The 24689-nt window shown below is 47.3% G+C and overlaps 1 protein-coding gene across 1 annotated transcript in view; it reads right to left on the minus strand.

Annotated features, from left to right (window-relative positions):
* CDK5RAP2 (CDK5 regulatory subunit associated protein 2) overlaps positions 1-24689 on the minus strand; it is a 687227-nt gene that overhangs the window by 244987 nt on the left and 417551 nt on the right. Inside the window, exon 21 of the mRNA XM_069241280.1 lies at positions 2101-2276. Within this exon, the coding sequence (XP_069097381.1) occupies positions 2101-2276 (176 nt within the window). The remainder of the gene's footprint in view (positions 1-2100; positions 2277-24689) is intronic.

Here is a 24689-nt window from a genome sequence, read left to right on the forward strand (position 1 = left end):
GCTCCGCTGGGCCCTTCATCTCAAGCACCGCTCCGCTGGGCCCTTCATCTCAAGCACCGCTCCGCTGGGCCCTTCATCTCAAGCACCGCTGAACTGGGCACCGCCGTCTCAAGCACCGCTGAACTGGGCACCGCCGTCTCAAGCACCGCTGAACTGGGCACCGCCGTCTCAAACACCGCTCCGCTGGGCCCTTCATCTCAAGCACCGCTCCGCTGGGCCCTTCATCTCATGCACCGCTGAACTGGGCACCGCCGTCTTAAGCACCGCTGAACTGGGCACCGCCGTCTCAAGCACCGCTGAACTGGGCACCGCCGTCTCAAGCACCGCTGAACTGGGCCCTTCATCTCAAGCACCGCTGAACTGGGCCCTTCATCTCAAGCACCGCTCTGCTGGGCCCTTCATCTCATGCACCGCTGAACTGGGCACCGCCGTCTCAAGCACCGCTGAACTGGGCACCGCCGTCTCAAGCACCGCTGAACTGGGCACTGCCGTCTCAAGCACCGCTGAACTGGGCCCTTCATCTCAAGCACCGCTCCGCTGGGCCCTTCATCTCAAGCACCGCTCCGCTGGGCCCTTCATCTCAAGCACCGCTCCGCTGGGCCCTTCATCTCAAGCACCGCTCCGCTGGGCCCTTCATCTCAAGCACCGCTCCGCTGGGCCCTTCATCTCAAGCACCGCTCCGCTGGGCCCTTCATCTCAAGCACCGCTCCGCTGGGCCCTTCATCTCAAGCACCGCTCCGCTGGGCCCTTCATCTCAAGCACTGTTTATGGTTCACTGTGCCCACCATGCCTCCTCCTTGACCAGTGGAGACTGTCATCCACCTGATGGACTGTGGCTTTGCACTCCCCAGGATGGTACAGTGGGCAGCCCACCCACTGTAGAGACATTGAGAGACTGTGGCTTTGCACTCCCCAGGATGGTACAGTGGGCAGCCCACCCACTGTAGAGACATTGAGAGACTGTGGCTTTGCACTCCCCAGGATGGTACAGTGGGCATGGTGGCTCCTCGTGGATCTGGCGTCGTGGACTCATGTGGCTGTGGTGCCCCCCCCTTCCCTTCCCCCTGAGGTGCCTGTAGTTTTTACATCAGATACCCCTGCAGTGTTCTCTCCAAAGGACTCAGGACTCCTGTGTGGGCTTTGCCCTTGTTTCGCAAAACTTTGGCCCACGGACATAATAAATTCGTAGGATGTGCAGGACTTGTTACTTCAGTTATACACTGATGTGTATATATTTTTTTTTACTGTAAATATTTTTCATGGTTGTACGATAATTTTCAGGAGCTTTTTGGTACATAAATATTTATTCCAAATTTGATTATGTCATAGCATTTTTCTGGGGTGTTTGGGTGGTGTCACTGTGACTTGTTGCTCTGCATTGGTGTGTACATAGTTGGGGGGGGGGGTCGCATATGTGTGTGGCCGTAACCTTTCGTCCTCCCCCTCCCGTGTGTCGTAGGTGCAGTACTCACCGTTGTCGTCTGCGCCGGAGTTCGTACTCGTGGTAGATGAGAACGTAGACGAGAGCAGGTATGATGTTCAATTCGGGTTCCATGCTGTCCTCCTTCCTCGTAGAGTGCGTAGTGGTGAGCGTTTTCCTGTTCGTAGTCTGTTTCCGCCGTGTTTTTATCGGCGCGGCTCCCGCCCCGGAAAAGGTGGCGGATTGGTGAGTTGTGATAGTGTGGGCGGTACATTGTCTGCCGCCTGCCTGTTGGCAGTGACCGCCGCGCTGTTTGTTTGTACCGCCGTGGCGGTCGGAGTGTTAAAGTGGCTGTCTGTGTTGGCGGTTCCCGCCAGGGTCAGAATTCCATTTTTTTGACCGCCAGCCTGTTGGCGGGTTGGCCGCCGCTTTATCACCGACCACCAGGGTTAGAATCACCCCCTTAATGTTTTTATGAGAAACCTTTGGTATTCAAATACTGAAGTGAGAGCAAAAATGAGTCATGTTTGTAAAAAGTATGACAATTTATGATTTCTACATAAAATCAATGTTTACGTTTACTAAGTAAAACAATACGGCAGGTTAACTTTTGAATAAAATTTTATCAAGCCAACCAAATTTTTAAAAAAAACATTATGTATTTGTAGTTTAAAACTGACCTGAGCTGAAGAGCACAATTTGCACTTTGATCTGTAAAAGCTGAATTATTCTGAAGTACGTCAATATCTTCTCTTCCGGAGGGCTTCTCTTCATTGTCATTCAAGGATACAGGTTCTGTATGTTCGCTAAGAAGTCCATCTTTAGGCACAGCATTCAAATATGCAGAAGGAATAAACTGTAATAGGCAAGATATGGTTAATAAACTGAGAAGTACTTAATAAACACATCTAATGATCTCATCTGAATAGATAATGATCTATGATTGACATACTGCAACTTAGAGCATCTTGCCCAATTTCACAAGTTGGACTCAATTCATTTACTATGGAAACTAAATTAGTATCATATTGATCACTTTTGAGTTGGCAGGATGCAAACCCATAGCTGCCAGTGGGGTAAACTTAACAATGCATTGGCCTCATGACATACTGTAAGAACAGATTATTATTTTAATATATATCTTCAAGAAGCAATCTACAGAAACTACTTATAAGCAATTCACCAATCTAGACATGCATGCTAAAAAAAGAATTTGCTTTGTAACCCTGGATCGATCACTTTTCAATTGCTTCTGCTTTTATTCTGATGTAGCAGAATGAAAACTACTATTTAGCTGCAGCCCTTGTAGTTTCAGTTGTACTACTTTTCCAATACTCACAAAAGAGCTCCAGTTCCTGTCTTTTTTATTTTCTCCTTTAGCTCTATGAAATCAGATTACAGATGGGTTTGTTAATAAGGCTGGAGAGCCTGTAAACACCATATTGGCCTCTATCTAAGCCCTCTCCGTTAAAACAAAAATCTACAGAGTGGTGAAATGCACAACTGGTATTCATGCTGTGCACCTGTGCTGTGTGAATGTGATTATCCTTAAGACCAAACCAAATGTAACACAAGGTGGAGTCTCAACTCCAAGCTGAGTTGTGAACTTGACATTCCTCCCTGTCAGTTCCTCTTATAATATCCTTTAGCTTATGTGGGAGGGCCAATAGAGTACACAGTTTGTAGATGTTGTAATTCCTATTATAGAGACATTATGGCCCCTTAACCAGGAGGACAACAGCAAAGTCCAGGTGGTGAAGTGAGCTAACCAGTGGAAGCAAGGGCCATAGAGCATAGCTGCCCAGAACCAAACCTTAGACAACTGATTTGATTTGTAAGATGGCTGATGACCTGCAGGAAAATTACAAACTGCAATTGTGGGAAGCCTGCGTTACTCATACCTATCCTTAGCTTACCTATCCATAGCTTACTTAGCTTGTGGGTGTATTTAGCACTATATATCAAGCCCAAAGGAATGGGTTTCCAAACTCTTACCATAGTGTTCATTGGTTGTAGCTAGTCACCCTTATTCTGGAACCATTGGATACATCTTTATCCCTTTTTGGTGTCAGAGATATCACAGTTTTAAGACATAACCATAAAAGCCAACTCCACCACTTGCTAGCGGTAACCCCTGGGTTTAGGACATGTGCCAGTGTCCATAGGAGCCCCCACGACCCAAATCCACCACAAGGTATTTAAGAGATACCGCTCCCTCAAAATACCTAACTGACATAGCTCTGTATTCTGGGAGAGTGGAACACCTGGATTTCTTAAATCAGGAATTTCTAAATTCATCTATGAAAAGGTTGATGCCTTTACACACTATTTATTGTTCTGCTTTCTTCTTTTGTGGGGGACAATTAAAGTTGATATTAGTTAAAAATATTTCAGCAAAACAACAATTAGTTCTAACTGTTTAGTTTTTTAAAATAAATGTTGCACCTTTGTAAAATGTTGCATCGTTGTGGCACGTTTTTAAAAAGGAGGATAGTCGAAAAAACTTTAATTTTCTACTGAAATGTGATCTGGGATTTTGCACATAGGTGGTGATATCTTTATGTTTATGAACATCACATGTAATTGTCTGATGAAGAACAGGTTTGTTATTTGAAGCTAAGATATAGACAAACAAGAGTTCTATGAAGGACAGAGGTGAGAATTATGTGTCAACAATCCATTATTACTTACCCACGAGCATTCAGAGCTCAACTTCAACCATGTATACAAACAAAACTACATTACCCAGAAGCACAATAATAAGTCATCAACAATACAAAGCACCAATCACAGTCTCTTCATTTGTCACTCCGTTCCTTTGTGCTATCAGCCTTTGAAAAAGCCACAACAGGGTCCGAGTTTTAGACATCGTCCATCTGGCATCAATAAACATTAACCCATCTGGGGAAAAAATTGTACTAGACACATTCAACTCACAGACCTGCCCATTCCTTTTACAAGAGATGAGGCACAGCAATATTGCTAACTTTTCATACAGCTCCTTCCAGGACAGGAACTTATTCTGCGGCCAAGAAAAGAACACGTCCAGCATCAAATTGGCATTCCAAAACGGAGTACTACAGGTCCAGAGGTCTCAATAGTCTGACCCCACATAAACATTTGCACAGAGCATCAGCTTACTGCACCAAGTATGAGGCATCTTGCATCAGATGGTATCCCACTAAGTTCACTGAACATTTAGAGTTAATGGCTCTGTATGCCAGATCCAGCAATGCCAAATCAGACAATAAATTCACAACATGGGCAGGGACAGGATCCACGAGATCCAAACACTGGCCCTGATACCAACTATATTATCGTCTCCAGGCAGATCTGTACCTGTATGTTGTACTGTCCGGACAGAATGTTTGGATGAAAATTTCAGAGTTTTCTGAAAGTCAGTGTGGACAATCTGCAAGTAACTCACCATGCTAATAGGCGCAGACACCCTTCAAGAAGTAGCAAGTGCAATTACTCAACATAGGCTGTGAGAATGGACTGAGACTGGGGAAAAAGGACTAAAGATTCCCAGGACAATTCTATCAAAACTTGAAAGCAGACCTGCACAACCCCAGAGTCAACAGGATCACATCCATTTCCTGCCTCTTCACCTGATCCACCACTCTTGCGGCGAACTTGGGACAGGCGTGATTGCAAGTTCTCCTTCAATCTTGGGAGAACGCATCCACAACCAGGATTGGATGTCAAATGACACATCAAGTGACAGGCAAAGATACATTTTGCACACAGTCCCCACCTAGACATCAGGGCCTTCAAGATCAAGGGATTCAGCAACCAGTTGATAGGATTTCTCAGATGCCTCAAATTCCCATCTATCATCACATTCTCCATCCCTTAAAGGTATTCTTCTACCACCAAAGTGTGGGTATCCACACTAAAATGGCCAGATAGTGCATTAAACCAGGGAAAACAGCTTGAATCTAAGAGGAAAACAGTTCTCCAACCAGGTTAGCTTGCTATCAAGATGCTGGCAATTAAGAGGACCTCCTCAAGTCCTTCTTGACCCTCACCACCTTCATCTGAATCATGAAAGGCGTTGTCATCATGGAGTCAATGAAGATGATAAGCTTGCAGGAGATCATCTCTGATCTGATCTAGTGATGGAACTGAGGCTCTGAAAAAGGTCTACCAAATTAAAAAAATGCATCTTCAGGTGCTTGAGATTATTCCATCAAGAGGATATTATCTGGGTAAACTATAAGCCTCTGGCCCCTTCCACTGGAAAATTCTGTGATCGGCCTGAGACGTTTTTTTGAAGCACGATTGAGCCTAAAAGAGGTCAAATGGGAGATCCACAAATTTAAACACCTTGCCCAACCACTAAAACTACAGGAAACCTGTTTCTGCAGCTTCAATCACAGTTTGAACTGGCATAACTACAGAAGTGTTAATATCTGCAGGGTAAACATGCACAGACTTTAGGAAGCTAGCTCTGTATATACTATATGAAAATGAGATATAGTGTGCACAGAGTCCAGGGGTTCCCCAGAGGCTTAACAGAGGCTAAAGTAGATAATACTAATGCCCTTTTGTGATAGTGTGGTTGAGCAATTAGGCTTATCATAGGGTAGTGCAAAGCATTTGTTGTACACACACACAGGCAACAGAAGCACACACTCAATGACTTAACTCCACACCAATTGATTTATATAGCAAAAATACATTTTGGTAATAGATTTCTAGAACCACAAGATTCAAGTTGCAGGTAAATACAAAAAATAATAGGTATTTCAGATATGTATCAATACCACTTTGATTGGAATTGGTAAGTTGTACAGTTTTTAAATAAATGGCAATAATCTGTTTAAAAAGTTAATTTTCAGAACAGTTCCTGTGGGGGAAAAAGTTAGTATGTTTTGCAGGTAAGTACAACAATTCCAGTTCCAGTTTCCGGGGCTAGGAAGTCCACTGGTTGGGGTTCAAGTTAACCCCAAACACCCACCACCAGCAACACAGGGCCGGACAGGTGCAGAGGTCAAAGTTGAGGCAAGTTCAACATGGGCTCTTTTGGAGTGCGGGGGCACTCTGTTTCAGATACCCGCGTCTTTGGAGGGCAGCCCGCGGGGGGGGCGGGGTGAGGTTTAGAGGAGCACTGGGCGGGCCACAAGTAGGCATCAAACTCACACCCTCAGCAGCGCTCGGGCGGCCGGGTGCAGGGTGCAAACAGAGTGTCGGGCTCCCAATTCTTTACTATGAGGGGGACCCCAGGAGTCATTTAGATACTGCAGGCTGGGTCCAGGGGGTCGGTTAAAAAAAAAAAAAACAGGCTGGGCAAGTAGGAGGGCTGCCTGCTGAATGTTGCTGCACCAGAGGTCGGGATCTCCAAGGTCTGGGGGATGCGGGTGTAGTGTACCTTTAGGCCTTGGATAGCTCCATCCGGAGCTTTCGCGGTCAGGGGGGGGGGTCCTCTGTATTCACACTGCAGGTGTAGTTGTGGGGGGAAGGAGAGGTCAACCCAGGGTGGGCACATGCTCAGAATCGCCTGGGGATCTTCTCTAGCCGGTTGGGCCACCTGGACACGTGCCGTGGGCGTCGGATTGAGAGTGGTCAGGACTCACAGATCCGGGGAGGCTCTGGAGTCCTTAGGTGTAGTTTCTTCTTGGTCAGGGCCACTGTCCACAGGAGTTCTTGGTCCTCTGTGATGCAGGCAGTCCTCTGGAGGCTTGGCAGAGGTCGTTGGACCCGCAGGTTGAGTCGCTTTCTTTTGCAGGTTCTTTGAAGTAGGAGACAGGCCGGTAGAGCTGGGATCAAGTAGGTTTTCGTCTTCCCTCTTCTCTGCCGGGGATTCAGCTTAGCAGTCCTTTCTTCCTGTGAAGTCGCCAGGAATCCTACGACTTGGGTTCAGGGGAACCCTCACATCTTGTAGGGGCATTACAGGGTTAAGAGGGCAGTAGCCAATGGCTACTGATCTTGAGGGTGGCTACACCCCTTCTTGTATCCACACCCTTTGGGGAGAGCGACAAAAACCTAACCCTATTTGTCCCTGTCCTCCAAACTAAGATGGAGGATTCTGCAGGGAGGGGGTCACCTCAGCTCTGGACACCTTATGGGTGGTCCTAGCTGAAGTGATCGCTCCTTCCTGCTTTCCCTAATTTTCCTGTCGGACTTGGCGCCAAAGTGGGGCTTTGTCCGGGGGGTGGGCAACTCTATTAGCTGGGGTGCCATGTGGCACTGAAACAAGAGGCCTGAGCCTTTGAGGCTCACCGACAGGTGTTACAGTTCCTACAGGGGGAGGTGTGAAGCACCTCCACCCAGTGCAGGCTTTGTTTCTGGCCACCAAGAGCACAAAGGCTCTCACTCCATGTGGCCAGAAATTCGTCTCTTAGTGGCAGGCTGACACAGACCTGTCAGCCCTGCAATAAAGGATTGGGTAAAATACAGGGGGTGTCTCTAAGATGCCCGCTGGGTGCATGGTTCAATAAATCCAACACTGGTGGGTTTATTGTGCTGAGAAGTTTGATAACAAACCTCCCAGTATTCAGTGAAGCCATTATGGAACTGTGGAGTTCGTAATGACCAACTCCCAGACCACATACTCAATATGGCTACACTGCACTCACAATGTCTAAGAATGGACTTAAACACTGTAGGAGCATATTGCTCATGCAGCTTTGCCCTCACCTTTAGTATAGTGCACCCTGCCTTAGGGTTGTGAAGCCTGCTAGAGGGGTGACTTACCTATGCCACAGACAGTGGCTTGCGGGCGTGGCACCCTGAGAGGGGGGCCATGTCGACGTTGTCTTTTTCTTCCCACCAGCACACACGCTGCGAAGGCAGTGTGTATGTGCTTGGTGAGGGGTCCCTTAGGGTGGCATAATACATGCTGCAGCCCTTGGGGACCTCCCCTGGCCACAGGGCCCGTGGTGCCATAGGTACCTTTAACAAGGAACTGGGTGCCAGGGGTGTGCCATTTGTGTAAACAAAGGTACAGATTTTGGGAAAGTTCACTGGTGCTGAGGTGTGGTTAGCAGGGTCCCAGCACACTCTCAATCAAATTTGGCATTAACATTAGGCAAAAAGTGTGGAGGAAGCCATGCCAACAAGGTCACTTTCCTACACTAACCAAATACTTAGCTCATCTACAAGAACTAGAAGAGGATTCCCCGCAATACAGCGTACTGATGTCATCACTACACGGCCATGCTAATTCACACATATACAGAACACTATTGAATAGTTGCCACTGACCCCCTAGACAGTCTGAAAGAGAGGTGGGAATGAGGATATAGCCTGGGTAGAAGCCTGTAAATCCCTGAGGGAAGTTGTAACAAGATCTGTTTTTAAGCTCTTATAACTGAAAATACTGCACCGTGGACTAGGTTATATCAAATGAAGAAGTAAGACAATAACAACTGCCTCCATGGCTGCCAACAGGAAGGCACACTGACACACACATTGTCCTTTCTGCAACTGCAGGCATATCCCATCTGTGGGAAGCTAGCCTGGTGTGTGGTGAGCACCTATGGTTTTATCATCTTATACCAGGTTCAGGTATACCCTTAGTGAAGCATAAGCAGTGTCTAGGAAGTCAGGGCTCTCTAGAGGTAGCTGTGGATGAGCAGCCAAGACTTATCTAGGAGACACACAAAGCTTATGCAATACCACTATAGGCACACAGCACTATCGCACATGAAAGAACCACACAACACTACAAAAAAAAGGTAATTTATTATAGTAACACAAATACTAGAATACTGAATAGGCAATCCCCCAACTGGAGGTAGGTAAACACACTATTATATACACATCAGCAATCAGTAAAGAGCATAGAAAGCAATAACCATTGGCAAAAGTATAGGTAAACAACGAGGGCCCTAGGAGACGGCAAAACCATATACAGAAAAAGTGGAATGTGAAAGCCAGTCCCCCACCAAAGAATGTGTAATCAGTAAAAGGGAGCTGGAGGAACTAGAAACCCCAAGAGGTGAGTACCAGAGAGACCCCCAGCGACCAGGAGAGCAGAGGTAAGTACCTGGTTTTCCCCAAAAACAACAGGACTTTGGAAAAGGATTATGCAAGACCCAAACAAGACTGAAAGAACCCAAAGGTGGACCCTGACAGAAGAGGACCTGCAAAGGAAGGGGACCAGGTCCAGTTTGCGTTGGAGTGCCTGGTTCGGGCAGGAGCCACTACCCACACTTCTGTGGATGCAGGACCAGGTCAATGGTGGATGAAGGCCAGCAGTGCAGCACCGGAGATGAAGTGGAGTCCCAGGAGTGATGCAAGTGGTGTCCCATTTCGGCGGTCGAGATGCAGTCAGTCAGTGGTGCTGGAAAACCACCAACAAGCCTTGGAAAATGCAAGAGACGGAGAAGTAGTTTTGCAAGGCTGTAGAGGACCAGCAAGGTCCAGGGGACTTGACCCAAAGAGATGAGTCCGGGGTGACCGTCAGCAGAGTCACAAGAAGAGGAGGCAGACCCCACAGGAAACCCACTAGCAGCAGGCATAGCAGTCGCAGTGAGGCCCACTCAACACACCTGAAGAGGAGTCCCACGTCGCTGGAGCAGCAAGCATGAGACTGGGCTTTGCAAGAAGGAGTGCTGGAGCCCGGGGCTACATGGAGCCTGGAGATCCTTTGGAGGAGGAGCAAACAAGACTTGGTAACTGCAAGAGATGCCGTGCACAGGGGTACTGTCCTGCAAAGAGAGACAAGGGCTTACCTTCTCCCAAGTTGGATAACTGGTAGAGATGAACAAGGGGACCACCACCTGTGATGCAGGATCTACACAGTTCTGGAAGAGAGCAGATCCACTCAGCTGGTTGTTGTTTGGGGCCTGCAGATGAAAGGACTGACTCCTTCACTCAAAGGGAGATTCCTTCTTACTTCTTCTGCAGGCTGAAGACTCGCTGCCCTCAGAGGATGCACAGTGGGGGAAATGCTGCAGTTGCTGGAAGGAGCCAGAGAAACAATGTTGTAGAGCTGTTTTGTTGCTGAAGTTGCAGACTGTCAGTTCCTGGAAGGTCCAGTTGCAATCCGAGTGGCCAGAAGATTAAGTAAACTATGCAGAGCAGTCCTGCTGGAATGTTGCAAATCTAAACTGAGGATCCACCCAAGAGGGAGACCCTATATAACCCAGGAAGGGGGATTGGTCCCCTTGCAGGGTAACCACCTATCAGGAGGGTGCTGTGACGTCACCTACCTGACCTGGCCCCTCAGATGCTCCAAGAGGCCTCTGCCCACCTTTGACTCAAGATAGCAGAATCAAGTGGCCACCTGGAGGAGCTCTGGGCACCACCCATAGGGTGGTGATGAACAGAGGAGTGGTCACTGCCCTTTCTTTTATCCATTTTTGCATCAGAGCAGGGATCGGGGGTCTCTGGACTGGTGCAAACTGGTTTATGCAAGGAGAGCACCAAATGTGCCCTTCAAAGTAAACTGGTGGCTTGGGGAGGTTACCCCTCCCAAGCCATGTAATACCTATTTCCAAGGGAGAGGGTGTTACCTATCTCTCCACAGGAAATTCTTTGTTTTGCCTTCCTCTGCCTGAGCTGGTCAAGCAACAGGAGAACCAAAACGTGTCTAAGGGGTGGCAGCAGCACGGGTTACCCGGAAAACCCCAGAAGACTGGTAGGAGCAATGCTGGGGGGTCCTCTAAGGAGCCCCCAGAGTGCATAGAATCATTCAACAAAAACTGGCAACAGTATTGGGGTATGATTCCAACATGTTTGATACCAAACATGCCGAAGTTAGGAGTTACCATTATGTAGCTGGACACAGGTTCAGTACACTGGTAAAATGGCTTTTCCACACATATGAAGTCCAGTGCAATGGAGCTGGAGTTCGTAGGGGCACCTCTGCTCATGCAGGGGTGCCCTCACACACAGGTACCTGCACCCTGCCCTGTGGGTTAGGAGGGCTTACCATAGGGGTGACTTACAGTGACCTGTAGTTAAAGGGTGCATGCACTTTTTCACAAAGGCTGCAATGGCAGTTCTGCAGACACATTTTGTATGGGCTCCCATGATTGGCATAATACATGCTGCAGCCCATGGGGAACCCCTGGTGCCCCAATGAGTTGGGTACCTAAGTATCATATACTAGGGACTTATATGGGGGCACCAGTATATCAAATGTGGAGTGTGCAAAATCCTAGGCAACCAAAATTTAGAGGGAGAGAGCACAATCAATGGGGTCCTGGTTAGAAGGATCCCAGAGAAAACAGCCAAAGCATACTCACAGCAGCAGGAAAAAAGTGGGGGTAACCATGCCAAAAAGAGGGTACTTTCCTACATCATTGTCAAAACATGCATTGTTGTTTTGCAACATCGCATTAATGGCAGACTTCAGAGATAGAGTTAAATTATAAGGCAGCACAGCAATTACACAGGTCAAACAATGGGCAGAAAATATGGACTAGTGCATGAAGGCAGAATAAGCTATGTACTTTGCGCAAGGGTTCCCTGGAAAATTTGGAAGGATCTGGCACCCCTAGAGAGAAATGCGAGATCACTTGTGATTCCTCTTGACTGGAGGGTTCTTAGTAAGCACAGTAATTTTAGTCCTAGTGTAGGAGACACATAGGTAGAAGTGCAGCCGGGAACAGGCTTATGATTCTGCACTGGACTGATTTGCTCCAGGATGGCAGTGATGATCATACCCGACGCAGTCTCCCTATTGGATGCATGACACCATTCACTCTGTGTAGGAAGCTGGGTCTGTATATACTATATCAAAATGAGTTATAGAGTGAACAGAGTTCAGGGGTTTCCCACAGGCTAAAGCAAATGATACTAATGCTCTCTTTTGTGGTAGTGTGGTCGAGCAGTTAGGCTTATCAGAGGGTAGTGCAAAGCATCTGTTGTACACACACAGGCAATAAATGAAGCACACACCCAATGACTAACTCCAGACCAATTGTTTTTATACAGCAAAAATATATTTTGTTACTTTATTTCTAGAACCACAAGATTCAGTTTGCAGGCAAGTACATTTGCAAGCAAGTACCAAGCATATGTATTAACACCACTTAGTTTGGCAGGTAAAACGGTTTTCAATCAAATTGAAAATATCTATTTTAAAAGCTGACATGGCCGCATGTTACACGCTCCTGCACCAAATGTCGGGTTGCCCAAGCCCTGGGGCCGCGGCATCTTTGTCCGAATCCTTCACAGGCAAGTGGTTCCTCTGGATTTAGTTGCCAAGCATCATTGTGGTGGACAGGAGGGGTCAACCCAGGGTGGATGCTAGGTCAGAATCACCTGGGGACCAGCTCTAGTCCGTTGGGCCACCTGGACAAGGTCCGTGGGCATCGAGTGAAAAGTGGGCTGGGCTAGCGGATCCGGGCGGTTCTTGAGTCCTTTGTTGGAGTTTCTTTCTGAACAGGGCTGCTGTCCATGGGAGAGCTTAGTCCTGTGGTGTGCAGGCAGTCTTCTAGAGGCTTTTAAGAGGTCGCTGGTCCTGCAGGATGCGCCACCTTTTGTACAGGGGCTTCAGAAAGCAGGGTAGGCCGGTAGGGCTGGGGACTAATCAGTTGGTGTTTTGAATTTTCTCTGCTGGGGGTCAGCTTAGCAGTCCTTCTTTCTTCTTGTCGTCTTCTTGAGGTCACCAGGAATCTGGTGAGCTGGGTTCAGGGAGGCCCTTAATTCTTGGATTGTGGCACATTACAGGGGCCAGAGGGTAGTAGCCAATGGCTACTGTCCCTCAGGGTGACTACCCACTTCTGGTGTCCAATCCCTTTGAGGCGGGGGACACAGACCTAACCCTATTGGTCCCTGCTCTCCAAACCAAGATGGAGGATTCTGCAGGGAGAGGGTCACTTCCGCTCTGGACACCTTAGAGGTGGTCCCAGCTAAAGTGGCAGCGACTCCTGGTTTTTCCTACTTTTCCCACCGACTTGCCGCAAAAAGTGGAGCTTTGTCCGAGGGAGGGCATCTCCCATAGCTGGAGTGCACTAGGGCACTGTCACAAGAGGCCTGAGCCGTTGAGACCCACTGCTAGGTGTTACAGTTCCTGCAAGGGTGGGGGTGGTGAAGCATCTCCACTAAGTGCAGGCTTTGTTTCTGGCCACTGAGAGCACAAAGGCTATTACCCCATGAGGTCAGAAACTCATCTGGAGTGACAGGCTGGCACAAAACAGTCAGTTCTGCACTAGACATTTGGCTAAAATACAGAGGGCATCTCTAAGATGCCTATTGGGCGCATTTTTCAATAAATTCAACACTGGCATCAGTGGGGGGACTTTTGTGCTGAGAAGTTTGATACCAAACTTCCCAGACTTCAGTGAAGCCACCATGGAGCTCTGGAGTTCGTAATCACAAACTCCCAGCCCATGTACTTTTTATGGCCATACTGCACTTACAATGTCTAAAGGCTGGACTTAAACACTATACTCTCACTTGTGGTATAGTGCACCCTGCCATTGGGCTGCAAGGCCTGCTAGAGGGGTGCCAGCAGGCAGCCTGGTGGTGGCGACGTTTGAGATCAGACAGGGTAGCGCTGCACGCAGCGCTGCTCTGCGGATTATGAGTCCCATTCCGCCAGCCTTTTCCTGGCGATTTACACTGCCAGCCAATAGGCTGGCGGAATAGGTGACTCGGGCCCCCTGCGCTGCTTATGCACATCGAATGGGGAGTGCATGGGCCCCCATGCACAGCCCCATTGTGCATTTCACTGCCCGAATTACGGGCAGTGAAATGCGCGACAGATGGTGCTGCACCCACAACACTGCCGCAGGCTCCATGTAAAGGTCCTGTTTCCGCCCGCCGGCGCAGAGGGAACATCATTATAGGGCCGGCGGGAGCTTTGCCATGCTGGCGGTCTTCCATCGACCGTCAGCACGGCTGTCGGTGGGGTAACCCGCCAACATCACAATGAGGGCCTAGGTTTCTTTCACGACTTTCCATGCCAGAAGCGTGGTGCCATGAAGAACACAGGCTGGTACGTCAGAAATAGGGCCCTGAAAGGGGGTCCCTAAGACTACAAATCAGTTTGCAGAGCAGGGAAGATAGTTGGGTCAGTAAGGAATCTACAACTAGAATATGCCTCTACCAGATAATTTGTTATCAAAGGTAAGCAACCTGTTAATCTGATAGAGACTTCTAGCTGCATTCCTTACTTTTCAATAAATACCCAAGCAATACCATCCCGGGAGGTGGGTCTGCGAACCAAGATCATACTAAGAAGTCCTGCAGGACCGAACAGCCAAAGTAGCAGTCCCTGCGGACCCAACTGTCAAGGCACTCTTGTTTACTGAATGTGTGCACCGATGTTTCTGCCTGGCAGATGTCCAGGACTGGAACTCTGCGTGCTAATGCAGTGGTTGTGGCCGTTGCTCTGATTGAGCGAGCACGAAAACCCTCAGGGGGCTGCTTCTTAGCCAAAGCGTAGCACATTTTGATGCAGAGAACAAACCATCTAGAAATGGTCCTTTTCTGCAACAACCAACTTTTCTTTGCACTCACATAACAAAAGAGTCTGCTGGGAAGTCTTTGGTACGACTGAGGTAGAACGCCAATGCTCTTTTTGGATCCAGATGGTGGAGACTCTCCTCTTCAAGAGAAGGATGTGGGTGTGTGTAAAAAAAGGAGACAAGGTGATGGATTGGCCTACATGAAAGGGTGTGACCACTTTAGGAACGAAAGAGGCCCTGTTACAAAGTACTACTTTGTTAGAATGGATAGAGGTAAAGGGTGGCTTCGAAGAAAGAACTTGCAGCTCATTCACTCCTCGAGCAGAGTTAATAGCTACAGGAAAGGCTGTCTTTAAGGTGAGAAGCCGAAGAGGACAATTATGGAGGGACTCAAAAGGAGCACACATGAAGTAAGTGAGCACCAAGTTCAAGTCCTGCTGGGGCATTATGAACAGGGTATGTGGAAACATGATAAGACCCTTTAGGAATCTCCCAAGGATGGGAGATTTAAAAAAGAAGGGTTGGTCTGGTAGTCTGAGGAAAGCAGAGATAGCAGACAGATAACCTTTAAGGGTGCCCAGAGCAGAGCCCTGCAGGGCAAGAGTGAGTACAAACAAAAGAATCTCAGACAGAGGTGAAGAAAGGAAGATGAGACTTGTTGTTACACCATGTCACAAATTTGTTCCAACGACAGGCGTATACCGTTTGGTGGAAGGACGCCTGGCTGCCAAGATGACAGTACATACTTCAGCTGGAAGGTCAAAAGCTGTCAACTGCCCCCACTCAATCTACACGCAACAAGGCGGGAGCTGGACAGGTTCATGTGGAGAACCGTCCCATGCTGCTGCGACAGAAGATCCTCCCGAAGAGGCAGTATGAGTGGAGGATTGCTGGCCATGCTTAAAAGCTCAGGATACCATACTCTTCATGCCCAGTCCAGAGCCACAAGGATAACTTGGGTCCGGTTGTTCTTGATCTTGAGAAATCTGGGCAGAAGTGGTATTGGCGGAAAGGCGTATCGGAGGCCTGAGTTCCACTTGAGATGAAAAGCGTCACCGAGCGACTACTGCTTTGGAAACTTCAGCGTGCAAAACAGCTGACCTGGCACATTCTCTGACGAGGCAAACAGATCTAACCAAGACTCTCCCCACTGCTGAAAGAGACCTTGCGCCGCCTCCCAATGGAGACGCCATCGTGATCGACCATGCACTGATGGCTGAGTTTCTCTGCTATAACGTTCAGACAGCCCGCCACATGTTGAACCACTAGGAATATGCCCTGATGGTCCAGCCATGTTCAAAGGCGTAGAGCCTCCTGACAAAGGGTCCACAACCCCACTCCGCCCTGTTTGTTGCAGTACTACATGGCGGTGTTGTTGTCTGTAAACACCTGCACCACTTTCCCTTTGAGAGAGAGAAGTAATGTTTTCAATGCAAGCCTGATCACCCTGCGTTCCAAAAGATTGATGTGGAGCCCGGACTCTGCCAGAGACCAGATGCCTCTGATCTCTGTCTTCCCCATGTGGCCGCTCCATCCCAGGAGTGACGCATATGTCACTACTGTCATATCTGGTTGGGGAAGGGAGAGGGATCTGTCGTTGACCCAGTCGCGGTTCGAAAGCCACCACTGCAGATCTTGTACAGTTCTCTCTGAGATCAGGACCATGTCTGAGAGATTCCTCTGATGCTACACCCACTAGAACTTCAGGTCCCACTGCAAAACCCACATATACCATCTGGCATGTTTGACCAGCAGGATTCAGGAGGCCATGAGGCCCAGCAGCCTCAGAGTCATTGTCACGGAAACACAGGACAGAGGCTGAAACATCGGTATAACAGCCGAAATATCCTGGACTCGCCACTTGGGAGTCTTTGCCCGAAACTGTACTGTGTCCAGAACAGCTCAGATGAAAGGGAGCATCTGAGAGGGAGTCAGGTGTGACTTTGGCACATTTATAGTGAACACCAGCGAATGCAGGAGGTTTGTCATAGTCTGGAGGTGGGAGACGATAGCCTGGGGCAAGCCTGCCTTCAACAGCCATTCGTCGAGGTGGGGAAACACTAAAACCTCTAGTCTACGCAGATGAACTGCGACCACCACCATCATTTTCGTCAACACCTGAGGGGCGTTGGTAAGGCCAAAGGGGAGCACGGTAAACTGAAAATGTTTGTGACCTACCATGAACCGCAAGTAATGTCTGAGTGCAGGCAGGACGAGAATGTGAAAGTAGGCTTCCTGCAAGTCCAATGCTATCATCGAGTCTCCAGGGTCCAGTGCAAATAGGACCTGTGCCAGAGTGACCATTTTGAACTTTTCCTTTCTGAGGAAGTGATTGAAGGACCAGAGGTCTAGGATAGGGTGGAAGCCTTTGCCCCTTTGGGCACCTGAAAGTAGCGGGAATAACAAACACAACCTTCTTCTGGCACAGGGACCCTTTCTATGGCTCCCTTGGCCAAGAGAGCCGTAGCTTCCTCATGGAGAAGTGCCAAGTGAACCTCCGTCATCCGATCATAGGATGGTGGCATGGCCGGAGGGGGTAGACTCGAAGGGGAGGAAGTAGCCCCTCTGGACGAATTGCAAAAAACACTTGTCCGTCATGGTGGATTTCCAGTGGGGTAGGTGATGATGAATCCTGCCTCCAACTGGTCCGTGATGGAGCGACAGTAAGGTTTGGAAGCTGCAAGGAAAAAGGGGTTGGGGAAGGGCGCAAGGGGGGGGGGTGTTAGGTGTATTAGGCCTCTTCCGGGGCCTGTGGAAGCACCTGCGTGATCGTATCCCATAAAGTATGGGAATAGTGGCCCAAAAGGCATGGTGTGTTCACAGACCGCACAGCCAGACTGGAGGAAGAGAACCTCTTCTTCCCAAGTTGGTCCATTTGTTTTGATTTCCTATCCAGGGGTGCGGATGGGAATGCACCAGAAGAGGAAGAAATCTGAATGACCAAACTCTAAGGCGTGGAATGTTGGATCAGGAATTTAAGGTTGTTAGGCACAGACCTTTAGCGGCGGGAGATTGTCCTGTTGACTGGACACCCTGTGCTGGATTTAGACCACGTCCACTGCAGGACATCTGTGAGGGCTTCATTAAAGGGCAAAAGCGGTTCAGGCAAGGGAGACCATGAGTGAAGCACCTCAGTCAGGAGGCTAGTCCTGACAGGCAACAAAGGTAGCACGAGGCCCAGGACCTCAGCCACTCTTCGCACCACCACTGAATATGTGGCTCTCATCCTCTGTAGCCATGGTAGGGGGTGAAAGCATGCCAGATTCAAGGGAGATGTCAAGACTGCTGCCTTCGTCCAGTTCCTGAGCCCAGGCAATTTAAGGTTCTTCTAGCTGGGATTCTAAAGAGTCCAGCGATCCCTCCATACTCTCACTGCACCCGTACCCATAGTCATAAGGGTCAGGATCTGATCTGGGGAACATAGTCCCCGAAGACAGAACCAGTGTCGAGCGATGTTATCCAAGCTCTGGATCAGAGTTGGGAATGGGTAAGGGATCGACAGTAATTGATGGCCCGAGCAGTGTCTAAAGCGTTGATGCCTTTAGCAGTGCCAGGGAAGGTCGCAATGGCACGACCGGTACCGGTACTGATCCAGTCACGGTTTCTAGCGTGTCCTCCAGAGCCAAGGCCACGGAACCTGAGTGGGGATCCAACCCTACTGGACCCGAACGCTTCACATGGGGGAAGGTCTGTCAGAAAATGAGGTGATTAGCCTTCTAAAACCGTCTGAGTTAGGCAGGGCTGGCTCCGGCTCCTGGAAACTTGGGGAGGCACAGAGCCCACCCAGAAGCAGGTTCCAAGGACGGAGGCATAGAGCGTCGACACTCCTCCCACGTCGCATCATCCGATCGACAGGGTGAAGTTGAAAAACTTTTGTTCTTTGACTTCTTCTTGTGACCCGAATTTCAGGCAATTCGGAGTGGAACAAGGACGAGTGGTGATGGCTCTTGAACGAGACCGGGAGCTACACAAAGCTGAGTGCTGGGGCCACCATAAGCTTTAAGGACCGCTCCCTCGAAGACTTTGGATTCATGGCCCAGCATTCAGACGACTTTGGGTTGTGGTCGCGCTTCCAGGCACCACAAGAAAACCAGGTGTGGATCTGTCACCGACATCATGTGTTGACAGGAGTCACAGGTCGTAGCCGGTCTTGTGGGAAGATATCTCGACGCACTGAGTAGTCAAAAACTTCGACAAAAAGGTTGAAAAATATGTCAAAAAATGACTGACGGTAACTCTTCTCCACATCTGCGAGTAGGCTGGCATGGAAAGAAAAGAATTGACATCAGCATGACGGTGTGGCGCCTACATACGACCGTGCCGTCATCATGGCGAACACGAAGCCAACAACAGACACGGAGTCGACCGATGCCACCCGAGGGCGTGCCAGGGTACTGCTCAAAGAAAAATCTCTGGATCCAGTCTGACGACAGGGGAAATTCTAAGGTAAGGAATCTGCGACTAGAAGTCTCTATCAGATATACTTGTGACTAGTTTAATAAATACATTTAAATGAAATCTACAAATACATATTTGTAAACTTTAATACATAAACATTTTACTTTAGGTGGGTTTTAAAAAAAATACATATCTACAAAATAATTTTAATTGAATATAAATTAAATATTTGGATCAAAATGAATTTAACAGTGTGGCAGCACCTTATTTTGATCTACGTTTTAAGTAAATAAATAAAATAAATGTTCATTAATGTTTACCATAAAAATATTTGTACTCATTTTACTTAAAGTTTAATAAATGTTTTAAACTTTCCCCATACTTTGCTGTAGGAAGATCTCCGTAATGGTGGCTGAAAAGTCACCCTTTGTATTTAATGGTACTAACAGTAACTCTACACTTATAAATTTGGCTCCACCCCCTCTTTCAAGGGACGGAGACAGGTAAGTCTACACTTTGTAGTAAATTTACATTCTGTGATGGTGAATGCCCAAAATTAGTAAATTTACTAGAGAATATAAGAGTAGATTCGCACATGTAGATTTACTTACATATAAATTTACTTTAGAGAATAGGACCCATAGTGTCCTGACCACACAGCGTGAGGTTGGGCGCTGCATCAATTACTTTGCAGGTAAGCATTGTCGATGTTCTCTTGCTTGGCAGATAATTTACCAACACAAAGCTAGAATGTGTACTTCTGCTAACGAGTGCAGCCCTAAAGCAAACAGAGTCTTTAAATTAAAACAATAAAAACAGATGGATATTTAGTGCAAAGGAATGAGAGATGCATTCTGTTTGCATGATTACATTATTAATTTTTTTATTTATTTTTGCACACTATATATATACACCATGACCCTGATTATGATTTTGGTGCTCTTTTTCAGAGACCGCCAGAGTCGCGGGCTCCAGAAGACTGCCGGTGCTGGCGGTCTTCCGCCCACCATATTACGAGTACTGCAGGATTTACGCCACATTTTTGGTGGAAATCCTGCAGTAGTCGTGCTGGCTGGCGGAGGCGAATGGGTGCTTCCACCACCAGCCCCGCCCCGGTAGAAAGACTCCGCCCGCCATATTATGAGCAGTAATATGGCGTGGCGGTAAACTGAGGCGGGGCGCTGCCGGAGGTGGAAGTGTCTGTTCCCATTCCCGGCCGGACGACCTCCTCGCCGGACAAGGTCAGTCGGGCGTCCGACAGGGGACGAGGGCGGGAGGTGTGTGTGCGTGTATAAGTGGGTTTTGTCTACGTGTGTGAATGCAAGTGTGTATGCGCGTGTGTTCGCGTGGTGGAATGTGTGCACGAATGTTGAAGTGAATGCGTGTATGAATGTTGAAGTGAGTGTATGGATGCATGTGAGTGAATGCGTGTATGTCAGTGTAGGTGAATGTGTATGCGGGGTGCGTGTGGGTGTCTGTGTGCATGTATGTATGTGGAGAGGGGGGAGGGGTGTGGTTCCTGAAAGGGGGGGAGATGGGGGGCTGTATCTGAAGGGAGGATGGGGGTTATTGTACTTGCCTGGAGGAGGGGAGGATGGGGGGGGGGGGGGGAGTCATCTGCCGGTGACATAAAAGAATTTCCCTGTCACCCGTAGGCTTTCCCACCTGGTGGAAAGTGGCAGAGGCCAACGTGCCACATTCATAATGGGGTGGTCTTCACTGCCAGTCTGTTGGCGGTGAAACCGCCACCGTGGCCTTGGCGGTCAGAAGACCGCCAGGGTCATAATGAGGGCTTATGTCCTTGGCAATGGTGTTTTTACTTGTTTGTGTGAGTCATCCTTGAGTTTGGGGAAATTGATTGGTTCTATACTTAAGAACAGACACGAAACTGCAGCTTGTAAACAAGTTTATTCCTTCACACGACCTGGCACGTGCCCCCTTTCAGCTAACCTGCTCCAACAGCCACCCAGTGTTCCAAAGTGAACTCCTGGAACACCCAGGAGTAAAACTACACTACAAGAATGCCCCTCATCCCGTGAAGACTAAAATGCCAAGTCCAAATGTGCGATGTCATTGATATAAGATTATTAAAAGACAACATATGGCAGCAAGCTTTGGACTTCAATTCAGCTTCACTGACACTGAAGAAGAAAAACATTGGCGGTATACCACCTAGAAATTGTATTCATCACAGGCTTTCAGTGAAGCTGAACTTCACTGTGAAAGATGTTTAAATGTAGCTCGTTCTTAGAACTCTTCAAAAGAAAAGTATGCTGTGAACATTCAAGAAAAGAAAATACACATTCTGAAAAAGTAACATGCCACAACCTTTTATTTTAGTTACAACTCGCAGCCGGTAGCGTTAATATATTGAATTTAGATTTCTACACATGTATAAACACTTGTGGTGCTTTGTTTTCCCTTATTTCTGTACTTAGTCTCATACATATGTCCTGTATATCGGTTAAAGTGACATATGGTGTTTTAAGACAGTTGCTAAAGACAATAAGGAAAGCTTGTCCACATCTGGCCTGTTAAGGATACCTGGACGGTTCGACACCTATGTGTAAAAAATGGCCCTCACCCACAATTTGTGGCATGCTTCATCAAAGGGCTCTGCTAACACACTCCGAGAAATATATCCCCTGCGGAGTGGAGCAGTAAGGGTGGGGAAACATCACACACATCAGACATATCCAACAATAATGGCACAGGGACATAAAGACGAACAACAGAAACAAAAGAAAACTGTCTCAGGCTAATCACTCCTTCTATTTTATTCCAGTGTAGCCTGGACAGGATTAAAATGTCTCATCTGTGGTGTTCTCAGGAGTTTATTACCTGTACACCCCAATATCTGAGAAGGGTCAACATGTTTTGGCCATTTAGGGTTGCCACCTAGGGTCATACGGCCTTCTTCGGGACCTTTGCCCTGTCCTGTTATTTATATGTGACATCAGGAGACTCAATTATAGTTTCTCATAAGTCAACACACTCAGAGCCTGATTACAACTTTTGAGGAGGTGTTAATCTGTCCCAAAAGTGACGGATATACCACCAGCCCATTTACGAGCCCATTATATCCTATGGAACTCGTAATACGGCTGGTGGTATATCTGTCACATTTGGGACGGATTAACACCTCCTCCAAAGTTGTAATCAGGCCCTCAGATATCTGTAAAGGATAGAAAAACAAGCAAGATACCAAAAGATCAATATATGTGTCCCAGTGAGGCAGGGTATCTAGCTGTATTAATCATTCCTAGATCATCACCTTTATGTGTGGGTCAAAAATAATATCCAGGATGTGCAATTGGTTCCCGAATTTCCATGTTAAAATTGGTTGTCTAAATATAAATTTATCAGATCCACCCGTGCTCTCTGGTCATATACCCAAGTCCGAAAAAAAAACACCAGAACAGTGGATGAAGGAGAGGTAACGCATTTGTATGTACACATGTGTTTCGGTGTTATAGAACGGCCGCTGAGCCGTAGGGGTTTTGATTTTTACAGATAGTGGTGATATTCCCACTCCCAGGAGGATAAACTCCACGGTGGAAGAATTAGTACCACCAATATAGATGAACAAGGTTTATCTTACAGTGATGAAGCTGTAGCTTCGATCCTCTCTGGTCCCTCTTTATTAGGAGATACCACCATTACCAAGTCCTAACACAGATAGAAGGTTGGGATACACTTATTGATTTGAAAAAAACATAGGTCAAGACGATCCTCCATGGAGCAATCCTTACGGAATATTTAACAGCAAATGCAGCTCCGAGCGGCCTACTGGTTACAAATCAACCTCTTATTTTTTTGGAGGACCCTCAGTTCAGGTGGGATTGGTCACTCATTGCATGGAAGTGTACTAGGGACTGGTTGATTTTGATTATCAACACAGCCAAAAAGATCTCAGATATGTCAATAATTAAAATCCAAGTGAGTGAACAATCCTTTAAAACACAAATCACTAGTTTCAAAAAGAAACTAGATGAAACCAACAAGGAAGTAGCTGAGTAAAAAGAGTTTCTGATGCAATCCAAAATTTATAAATTGCAGAAAGATCTGAAAAAATTCTCTAAGGAGAAAGTCTATTCATATATCACTGATGAGTATGTGAAACAAATAAAATGGGTTCCAAACAAAATAAAAAAAGAAGATGACACCTCTAGTTCAGGGAGCGAGGACAGTGATTGGGGTTTTAGACCCCGATGAAGGGGAAGGGGTAGGGGGAGGTTCACACAGAGGGAATATACATATACCCATGGAAACTTCCCACCCCAACAACAACCCCCTGGACTGGGCCAGGGTTTTGGCTGACCACCCTTTTTCCCACTGGCACATACCTAATCCACCTTACCAATTTCAGCAAGGTAACCTTCCTTTTTTAGGACAAGGCAGGACTAGAGGACGAAACAGACAAAAAACAGGTCCAAGACTACAATGGGACAACATAAATCAGCTAGTGACAAGGATTATGTCCCGGGAATTCCTACCCGGAACCAGCAAGGAATAGATCTGATTATGAATTTATCCAATGTCACCCTTAAGAGGCACAGGAACAAGTTCTCAATAGAGGACTGGGGTATGTCCCTACAAACAAAATGGACAATTTCAAAATGAGACAGGAAGTAGCGGAATTCTTTAGACGTATCCGTCTAAAAAACATTTTTTGATGGGAGTGAGGAGACTTCCCAGTGACCGGGAGACAATGGCTTCCAGCCAAAATCTACTTTTACTCCTAACCTAGCTCAATTACCCCAAGAGGTCACGGTTTTTGAGCAGGCAGTGATAAAAGAGATAGAGGAACTTGGTAAAGAAGAAAAACATTCTTTCATTAATCTTTCAAGATTGGAACAAAAGGCTCTGGAAGAATTCAACTCAAATCCAGACATTATCATAAAACCAGCTGATAAAAGTGGGAGCCATTGTAATCCTTGATAGGGAGTTATATCATCAAGAATGCATCTGACTCCTCTCTGACAATCGTAACTATAAGATTTTGAAATCCGATCCAACTTCGGATATCCAAAAGGAGATTAAGATTTTGGTGGAGGAAGCAACTAACAATGGGTGGTTGACAGAGAAGGAAGGAAGCTTCCTATATAAGAAGAGACCAGTTACTCCCTATTTTTACATTCGACCAATAGTATCCGGGATTGGATCAGTACTTGAACCTTTATCACAATTTTGTGACTTCTTTCTTAAACCAATAGTATGGAAGAGTCCATCCTATGTAAAAGACACACGAGATGTGTTAAATTTGATCAAAAATCTGGACTTTAATGAAGAACAAGATGTTTTGGTGGGGCTAGATATAGAATCTCTGTATACCAACATTCCCCAGATAGAGACATTAAGGGTGATCGAGGAAATCTTGTACCAACAGAACTGGCACTACAATACACCTAGGGCATTTATCCTCGACCTAGCACGTCTAGCCCTTACGAAAAACTTTTTTGAGTATGAAGGTACACTTTATATACAGACCCATGGTACAT

The sequence above is a fragment of the Pleurodeles waltl genome, chromosome 6 (assembly GCF_031143425.1).
Source record: "Pleurodeles waltl isolate 20211129_DDA chromosome 6, aPleWal1.hap1.20221129, whole genome shotgun sequence".
NCBI classification, from domain to species: Eukaryota; Metazoa; Chordata; class Amphibia; order Caudata; family Salamandridae; genus Pleurodeles; species Pleurodeles waltl.